The sequence below is a fragment of the Myotis davidii genome, unplaced genomic scaffold (genome assembly GCF_000327345.1).
Source record: "Myotis davidii unplaced genomic scaffold, ASM32734v1 scaffold665, whole genome shotgun sequence".
Lineage (NCBI taxonomy): Eukaryota > Metazoa > Chordata > Mammalia > Chiroptera > Vespertilionidae > Myotis > Myotis davidii.
The window spans coordinates 341,245-350,262 of NW_006296410.1; the positions used below are offsets into that span (position 1 = coordinate 341,245).

Sequence of the window (9,018 nt, forward strand, 5' to 3'; positions counted from 1 at the left end):
GGGCCAGGACATGCCCTCGAGGGGCTGGGACAGGTCTGTCTCTGCTGCTAGTCCTGTTGATGCTGGATTGTAAAAGTGCATCTCAAGTGACAGTTTCTGGCTGGACTCCTTGACAGCTTCTTGATCTATTTGCCTAGTGGCCTGGTGCACGAAATCGTGCATGGGTGCGGTCCCTCGACCTGGCCAGCGATCGAAGCATGAGCGTCTGGTGTGAAAGGGCAGGTCCCAGCTGACCTCTGGGCCCTGGGCAGCACCTGGGCCCCTGGATTCCCATGCGCCCCCCTCTGACTGAGTCATTGGGCCCTGCTTGCACCAACCTTGGCCTGGCGCTGCCCGCTCACCTGCTCCACCATCCCACTGCGGTCCGGCTTTCATTGGGGCCAGCAGCGCCTCCACTGTCGCCCACTGCCAGCGCTGCATCACTGACGCCCGCCATGTTCTGCGCCTCCCCCTTGTGGTCAGTGCATGTCATAGCGAGCGGTCAAACTCCCAGTCAAGGGAACAATTTGCATATTAGGCTTTTATTATATAGGATAGCATATAGGACTAGAGGCCTGGTGCATGGGATTCGTGCACTGATGGGGGCATGGCCTGTAGGGATCAACCTGCTGTGGGAGCGCCACTCATCCTGGTTAGCTGAGCCGCTGTGGACCCGCCCTCTGAGTGGCTGCTCCCTGGTCTGGCATCTTCCGTGGAGCTGGAGCACTTGCCATTCCAGGAGACCCGGTCGGGGCCAGGCCCAGGGACAATAAGCACTGAAGGCGGTGGAGTAGGCCTCAGTCCCGCGGCGACCATCCCCCCCACCCCCCCCAGCCTCCAGCGTTCTGCAAGCACTCGGAGGAGGAGCCTGGGGCGAGGAGGCGGTAATCACGGCCGGGTTCCTGCCCGTCTGCTCAGGGTTTGCAGCGGGAACAGCCGCCATCCCGGTCAGCTGAGCAGCGCTCCCACTGTGGCAGCGCACTGACCACCAGGGAGCAGCTCCTGCTTGAGCGTCTGCCCCCTGGTGGTCATTGCGTGTTATAGCAGCTGGTTGACCGGTCGTTCTGGTCATTCTGCCAGTCGGGTGCTGGGCTTTTATTATATAGGATGGTTTTTAGAAAGTGTGTTAATTCAGTCTTTTCTAAAGGCTTTCATTGTTAATTCCGTGGTATTAATGTCATTTATCTTTTGACTTACGGCTGAGTTTATCCGAATTACCTGCTTCTAAAGGTACACACACTGATTTTGACCAAAAAGAAGTAGGGGCGCTGCGTTTTCCCCTCAGGGCCAGCTGGCTGTCTGCACCCCAGATCTATAAGGGCTGTCTCCTGGAATTTTTCAGGTTGAAAACTTGTTGCTGAGTCACCAGGGGACCATTAAGCTGTGCGACTTTGGCAGCGCCACGACCGTCTCGCACGCCCCTGACTACAGCTGGAGTGCCCAGCGGCGGGCCCTGGTGGAGGAGGAGGTGAGGGCGCTCAGCACTGCGCGTGCTGTAGGAGCGTCGCACTGGGCTGGGGGTCAGTGCCTCACACAGCTCATAGCACGCCGTCTGGTGCAGGGAACACGTGTACACACGTGGGTCACGGGCCTGCAGCTTGGTGACTTCCTGTGTGGAGGCTCCATGGCCATGTCCGGTCGCCGTGCCCTCTGCCCGCCTCCCTCCCGGCTCAGCATCCTTTATGCGCCTGGACGTGGCCTTGTGTTGGCCCCGGTGTCTCCTGAAGCCGACCTTCCCAGGAGAACCGTGGGTTAGCCTCACTGTCTCGCTGGGGTCACAGCATAGTCCGTGTTCCCAGTCTGGCCGGGGTTGGTGTGTGTGTGTGTCTGCCGTGCACGGGCACACTGGCCTCCCCCATGCGGTGTCTCCAGTCTGCCACGGCCCACCCTGTCCACCTGGGTCTCGGGTTTCTCACATAAAAGCCTGACTCGTCCGTAAATTCCGTTCAGCTCTCTCTGGGGACAAAGGGTCTCTGTCCACGAGGATGCGTAGGAGGCGGCTTTGAGAACAGCCTTCCCCGCGGGCCACAGGTGACCCACCTCCCGGACCCGGAAGGGAGTGCCCGTCCGCTCTGGAAGGGCGTGCCTGTCCGCTGAGACGTGTCTCCTGGACACACAGCTGACATCCCACCGTGTGTGCCTGGTGTGGCCACTCCAGCAAGAGCTGGGCTGCGAGGCAGGGCCGGCGGGAGCGGGGGCGGGAAGGGAGGCGAGCAGCCAGGCGAGGCTTTCTGGGCCCCAGGGTGGACGTGCGCTTCCTGCAGGGAGGCCGTGGGCACCGACACCAAACAACATCCCTGTGAAAAGTGCATCTGTTCTTCAGGTCACCAGGAACACAACGCCCATGTACAGGGCGCCCGAAGTCGTGGACCTGTACTCGAACTTCCCCATCGGCGAGAAGCAGGACATCTGGGTGAGGCCGCAGCGCCTGTGCTCTGTGCCCCCTGTGGGCTGTGTGCTCCCTGTGCGCTCTGTGCCCCCTGTGTGCTGTGTGCCCTGTGCCCCCTGTGGGCTGTGTGCTCTGTGCCCCCTGTGGGCTCTGTGCCCCCTGTGTGCCCTGTGGGCGGTGTGCTCTGCGCCCCTGTGTGTTCTGTGCCCCCTGCGTGCTCCTTGCCCCCTGTGTGCTCCGCGCCCACTGAGCGCTCTGTGCCCCCTGTGTGCTCTGTGCCCCCTGTGCGCTCTGTGTCCCCTGTGGGCTGTGTGCTCTGTGCCCCCTGTGGGCTCTGTGCCCCCTGTGTGCCCTGTGGGCGGTGTGCTCTGCGCCCCTGTGTGTTCTGTGCCCCCTGTGTGCTCTTTGCCCCCTGTGTGCTCCGCGCCCACTGAGCGCTCTGTGCCCCCTGTGTGCTCTGTGCCCCCTGTGTGCTCTGTGCCCCCTGTGCGCTCTGTGCCCCCTGTGTGCTGTGTGCCCTGTGCCCCCTGTGGGCTGTATGCTCTGTGCCCCCTGTGTGCTCTGTGCCCCCTGTGTGCTCTGTGCCCCCTGTGTGCTCTGTGCCCCCTGTGTGCTCTGTGCCCCCTGTGTGCTCTGTGCCCCCTGTGTGCTCTGTGCCCCCTGTGTGCTCTGTGCCCCCTGTGTGCTCTGTGCCCCCTGTGTGCTCTGTGCCCCCTGTGTGCTCTGTGCCCCCTGTGTGCTCTGTGCCCCCTGTGTGCTCTGTGCCCCCTGTGTGCTCTGTGCCCCCTGTGTGCTCTGTGCCCCCTGTGTGCTCTGTGCCCCCTGTGTGCTCTGTGCCCCCTGTGTGCTCTGTGCCCCCTGTGTGCTCTGTGCCCCCTGTGTGCTCTGTGCCCCCTGTGTGCTCTGTGCCCCCTGTGTGCTCTGTGCCCCCTGTGTGCTCTGTGCCCCCTGTGTGCTCTGTGCCCCCTGTGTGCTCTGTGCCCCCTGTGTGCTCTGTGCCCCCTGTGTGCTCTGTGCCCCCTGTGTGCTCTGTGCCCCCTGTGTGCTCTGTGCCCCCTGTGTGCTCTGTGCCCCCTGTGTGCTCTGTGCCCCCTGTGTGCTCTGTGCCCCCTGTGTGCTCTGTGCCCCCTGTGTGCTCTGTGCCCCCTGTGTGCTCTGTGCCCCCTGTGTGCTCTGTGCCCCCTGTGTGCTCTGTGCCCCCTGTGTGCTCTGTGCCCCCTGTGTGCTCTGTGCCCCCTGTGTGCTCTGTGCCCCCTGTGTGCTCTGTGCCCCCTGTGTGCTCTGTGCCCCCTGTGTGCTCTGTGCCCCCTGTGTGCTCTGTGCCCCCTGTGTGCTCTGTGCCCCCTGTGTGCTCTGTGCCCCCTGTGTGCTCTGTGCCCCCTGTGTGCTCTGTGCCCCCTGTGTGCTCTGTGCCCCCTGTGTGCTCTGTGCCCCCTGTGTGCTCTGTGCCCCCTGTGTGCTCTGTGCCCCCTGTGTGCTCTGTGCCCCCTGTGTGCTCTGTGCCCCCTGTGTGCTCTGTGCCCCCTGTGTGCTCTGTGCCCCCTGTGTGCTCTGTGCCCCCTGTGTGCTCTGTGCCCCCTGTGTGCTCTGTGCCCCCTGTGTGCTCTGTGCCCCCTGTGTGCTCTGTGCCCCCTGTGTGCTCTGTGCCCCCTGTGTGCTCTGTGCCCCCTGTGTGCTCTGTGCCCCCTGTGTGCTCTGTGCCCCCTGTGTGCTCTGTGCCCCCTGTGTGCTCTGTGCCCCCTGTGTGCTCTGTGCCCCCTGTGTGCTCTGTGCCCCCTGTGTGCTCTGTGCCCCCTGTGTGCTCTGTGCCCCCTGTGTGCTCTGTGCCCCCTGTGTGCTCTGTGCCCCCTGTGTGCTCTGTGCCCCCTGTGTGCTCTGTGCCCCCTGTGTGCTCTGTGCCCCCTGTGTGCTCTGTGCCCCCTGTGTGCTCTGTGCCCCCTGTGTGCTCTGTGCCCCCTGTGTGCTCTGTGCCCCCTGTGTGCTCTGTGCCCCCTGTGTGCTCTGTGCCCCCTGTGTGCTCTGTGCCCCCTGTGTGCTCTGTGCCCCCTGTGTGCTCTGTGCCCCCTGTGTGCTCTGTGCCCCCTGTGTGCTCTGTGCCCCCTGTGTGCTCTGTGCCCCCTGTGTGCTCTGTGCCCCCTGTGTGCTCTGTGCCCCCTGTGTGCTCTGTGCCCCCTGTGTGCTCTGTGCCCCCTGTGTGCTCTGTGCCCCCTGTGTGCTCTGTGCCCCCTGTGTGCTCTGTGCCCCCTGTGTGCTCTGTGCCCCCTGTGTGCTCTGTGCCCCCTGTGTGCTCTGTGCCCCCTGTGTGCTCTGTGCCCCCTGTGTGCTCTGTGCCCCCTGTGTGCTCTGTGCCCCCTGTGTGCTCTGTGCCCCCTGTGTGCTCTGTGCCCCCTGTGTGCTCTGTGCCCCCTGTGTGCTCTGTGCCCCCTGTGTGCTCTGTGCCCCCTGTGTGCTCTGTGCCCCCTGTGTGCTCTGTGCCCCCTGTGTGCTCTGTGCCCCCTGTGTGCTCTGTGCCCCCTGTGTGCTCTGTGCCCCCTGTGTGCTCTGTGCCCCCTGTGTGCTCTGTGCCCCCTGTGTGCTCTGTGCCCCCTGTGTGCTCTGTGCCCCCTGTGTGCTCTGTGCCCCCTGTGTGCTCTGTGCCCCCTGTGTGCTCTGTGCCCCCTGTGTGCTCTGTGCCCCCTGTGTGCTCTGTGCCCCCTGTGTGCTCTGTGCCCCCTGTGTGCTCTGTGCCCCCTGTGTGCTCTGTGCCCCCTGTGTGCTCTGTGCCCCCTGTGTGCTCTGTGCCCCCTGTGTGCTCTGTGCCCCCTGTGTGCTCTGTGCCCCCTGTGTGCTCTGTGCCCCCTGTGTGCTCTGTGCCCCCTGTGTGCTCTGTGCCCCCTGTGTGCTCTGTGCCCCCTGTGTGCTCTGTGCCCCCTGTGTGCTCTGTGCCCCCTGTGTGCTCTGTGCCCCCTGTGTGCTCTGTGCCCCCTGTGTGCTCTGTGCCCCCTGTGTGCTCTGTGCCCCCTGTGTGCTCTGTGCCCCCTGTGTGCTCTGTGCCCCCTGTGTGCTCTGTGCCCCCTGTGTGCTCTGTGCCCCCTGTGTGCTCTGTGCCCCCTGTGTGCTCTGTGCCCCCTGTGTGCTCTGTGCCCCCTGTGTGCTCTGTGCCCCCTGTGTGCTCTGTGCCCCCTGTGTGCTCTGTGCCCCCTGTGTGCTCTGTGCCCCCTGTGTGCTCTGTGCCCCCTGTGTGCTCTGTGCCCCCTGTGTGCTCTGTGCCCCCTGTGTGCTCTGTGCCCCCTGTGTGCTCTGTGCCCCCTGTGTGCTCTGTGCCCCCTGTGTGCTCTGTGCCCCCTGTGTGCTCTGTGCCCCCTGTGTGCTCTGTGCCCCCTGTGTGCTCTGTGCCCCCTGTGTGCTCTGTGCCCCCTGTGTGCTCTGTGCCCCCTGTGTGCTCTGTGCCCCCTGTGTGCTCTGTGCCCCCTGTGTGCTCTGTGCCCCCTGTGTGCTCTGTGCCCCCTGTGTGCTCTGTGCCCCCTGTGTGCTCTGTGCCCCCTGTGTGCTCTGTGCCCCCTGTGTGCTCTGTGCCCCCTGTGTGCTCTGTGCCCCCTGTGTGCTCTGTGCCCCCTGTGTGCTCTGTGCCCCCTGTGTGCTCTGTGCCCCCTGTGTGCTCTGTGCCCCCTGTGTGCTCTGTGCCCCCTGTGTGCTCTGTGCCCCCTGTGTGCTCTGTGCCCCCTGTGTGCTCTGTGCCCCCTGTGTGCTCTGTGCCCCCTGTGTGCTCTGTGCCCCCTGTGTGCTCTGTGCCCCCTGTGTGCTCTGTGCCCCCTGTGTGCTCTGTGCCCCCTGTGTGCTCTGTGCCCCCTGTGTGCTCTGTGCCCCCTGTGTGCTCTGTGCCCCCTGTGTGCTCTGTGCCCCCTGTGTGCTCTGTGCCCCCTGTGTGCTCTGTGCCCCCTGTGTGCTCTGTGCCCCCTGTGTGCTCTGTGCCCCCTGTGTGCTCTGTGCCCCCTGTGTGCTCTGTGCCCCCTGTGTGCTCTGTGCCCCCTGTGTGCTCTGTGCCCCCTGTGTGCTCTGTGCCCCCTGTGTGCTCTGTGCCCCCTGTGTGCTCTGTGCCCCCTGTGTGCTCTGTGCCCCCTGTGTGCTCTGTGCCCCCTGTGTGCTCTGTGCCCCCTGTGTGCTCTGTGCCCCCTGTGTGCTCTGTGCCCCCTGTGTGCTCTGTGCCCCCTGTGTGCTCTGTGCCCCCTGTGTGCTCTGTGCCCCCTGTGTGCTCTGTGCCCCCTGTGTGCTCTGTGCCCCCTGTGTGCTCTGTGCCCCCTGTGTGCTCTGTGCCCCCTGTGTGCTCTGTGCCCCCTGTGTGCTCTGTGCCCCCTGTGTGCTCTGTGCCCCCTGTGTGCTCTGTGCCCCCTGTGTGCTCTGTGCCCCCTGTGTGCTCTGTGCCCCCTGTGTGCTCTGTGCCCCCTGTGTGCTCTGTGCCCCCTGTGTGCTCTGTGCCCCCTGTGTGCTCTGTGCCCCCTGTGTGCTCTGTGCCCCCTGTGTGCTCTGTGCCCCCTGTGTGCTCTGTGCCCCCTGTGTGCTCTGTGCCCCCTGTGTGCTCTGTGCCCCCTGTGTGCTCTGTGCCCCCTGTGTGCTCTGTGCCCCCTGTGTGCTCTGTGCCCCCTGTGTGCTCTGTGCCCCCTGTGTGCTCTGTGCCCCCTGTGTGCTCTGTGCCCCCTGTGTGCTCTGTGCCCCCTGTGTGCTCTGTGCCCCCTGTGTGCTCTGTGCCCCCTGTGTGCTCTGTGCCCCCTGTGTGCTCTGTGCCCCCTGTGTGCTCTGTGCCCCCTGTGTGCTCTGTGCCCCCTGTGTGCTCTGTGCCCCCTGTGTGCTCTGTGCCCCCTGTGTGCTCTGTGCCCCCTGTGTGCTCTGTGCCCCCTGTGTGCTCTGTGCCCCCTGTGTGCTCTGTGCCCCCTGTGTGCTCTGTGCCCCCTGTGTGCTCTGTGCCCCCTGTGTGCTCTGTGCCCCCTGTGTGCTCTGTGCCCCCTGTGTGCTCTGTGCCCCCTGTGTGCTCTGTGCCCCCTGTGTGCTCTGTGCCCCCTGTGTGCTCTGTGCCCCCTGTGTGCTCTGTGCCCCCTGTGTGCTCTGTGCCCCCTGTGTGCTCTGTGCCCCCTGTGTGCTCTGTGCCCCCTGTGTGCTCTGTGCCCCCTGTGTGCTCTGTGCCCCCTGTGTGCTCTGTGCCCCCTGTGTGCTCTGTGCCCCCTGTGTGCTCTGTGCCCCCTGTGTGCTCTGTGCCCCCTGTGTGCTCTGTGCCCCCTGTGTGCTCTGTGCCCCCTGTGTGCTCTGTGCCCCCTGTGTGCTCTGTGCCCCCTGTGTGCTCTGTGCCCCCTGTGTGCTCTGTGCCCCCTGTGTGCTCTGTGCCCCCTGTGTGCTCTGTGCCCCCTGTGTGCTCTGTGCCCCCTGTGTGCTCTGTGCCCCCTGTGTGCTCTGTGCCCCCTGTGTGCTCTGTGCCCCCTGTGTGCTCTGTGCCCCCTGTGTGCTCTGTGCCCCCTGTGTGCTCTGTGCCCCCTGTGTGCTCTGTGCCCCCTGTGTGCTCTGTGCCCCCTGTGTGCTCTGTGCCCCCTGTGTGCTCTGTGCCCCCTGTGTGCTCTGTGCCCCCTGTGTGCTCTGTGCCCCCTGTGTGCTCTGTGCCCCCTGTGTGCTCTGTGCCCCCTGTGTGCTCTGTGCCCCCTGTGTGCTCTGTGCCCCCTGTGTGCTCTGTGCCCCCTGTGTGCTCTGTGCCCCCTGTGTGCTCTGTGCCCCCTGTGTGCTCTGTGCCCCCTGTGTGCTCTGTGCCCCCTGTGTGCTCTGTGCCCCCTGTGTGCTCTGTGCCCCCTGTGTGCTCTGTGCCCCCTGTGTGCTCTGTGCCCCCTGTGTGCTCTGTGCCCCCTGTGTGCTCTGTGCCCCCTGTGTGCTCTGTGCCCCCTGTGTGCTCTGTGCCCCCTGTGTGCTCTGTGCCCCCTGTGTGCTCTGTGCCCCCTGTGTGCTCTGTGCCCCCTGTGTGCTCTGTGCCCCCTGTGTGCTCTGTGCCCCCTGTGTGCTCTGTGCCCCCTGTGTGCTCTGTGCCCCCTGTGTGCTCTGTGCCCCCTGTGTGCTCTGTGCCCCCTGTGTGCTCTGTGCCCCCTGTGTGCTCTGTGCCCCCTGTGTGCTCTGTGCCCCCTGTGTGCTCTGTGCCCCCTGTGTGCTCTGTGCCCCCTGTGTGCTCTGTGCCCCCTGTGTGCTCTGTGCCCCCTGTGTGCTCTGTGCCCCCTGTGTGCTCTGTGCCCCCTGTGTGCTCTGTGCCCCCTGTGTGCTCTGTGCCCCCTGTGTGCTCTGTGCCCCCTGTGTGCTCTGTGCCCCCTGTGTGCTCTGTGCCCCCTGTGTGCTCTGTGCCCCCTGTGTGCTCTGTGCCCCCTGTGTGCTCTGTGCCCCCTGTGTGCTCTGTGCCCCCTGTGCGCTGTGTGCTCTGTGCCCCCTGTGGGATCTGTGCCCTGTGTGGGCTATGTGCTCTGTGCCCCCTGTGGGCTCTGTGCCCCCTGTGGGCTGTGTGCTCTGTGCCCCCTGTGGGCTCCGTGCGTGGGGGGAGCTGTGGGGAGGAGGGGAGCTGTGTGCGTGGGGAGCTGTCCCACTGCTCACTGGCATAAGTCAGACCAGCCTGAGCCTGACTCCCCTGCAGACCCAAGGACGGGCCGCCTCGC

General features: G+C 65.3%; 1 protein-coding gene across 1 annotated transcript in view; it reads left to right on the plus strand.

Moving 5' to 3' along the window:
• Positions 1-9,018, plus strand: part of GAK (cyclin G associated kinase) — a 62,906-nt gene that overhangs the window by 9,097 nt on the left and 44,791 nt on the right. The window contains exons 6-7 of the mRNA XM_015568927.1: positions 1,322-1,447; positions 2,303-2,413. Of these exons, the coding sequence (XP_015424413.1) occupies positions 1,322-1,447; positions 2,303-2,413 (237 nt within the window). The remainder of the gene's footprint in view (positions 1-1,321; positions 1,448-2,302; positions 2,414-9,018) is intronic.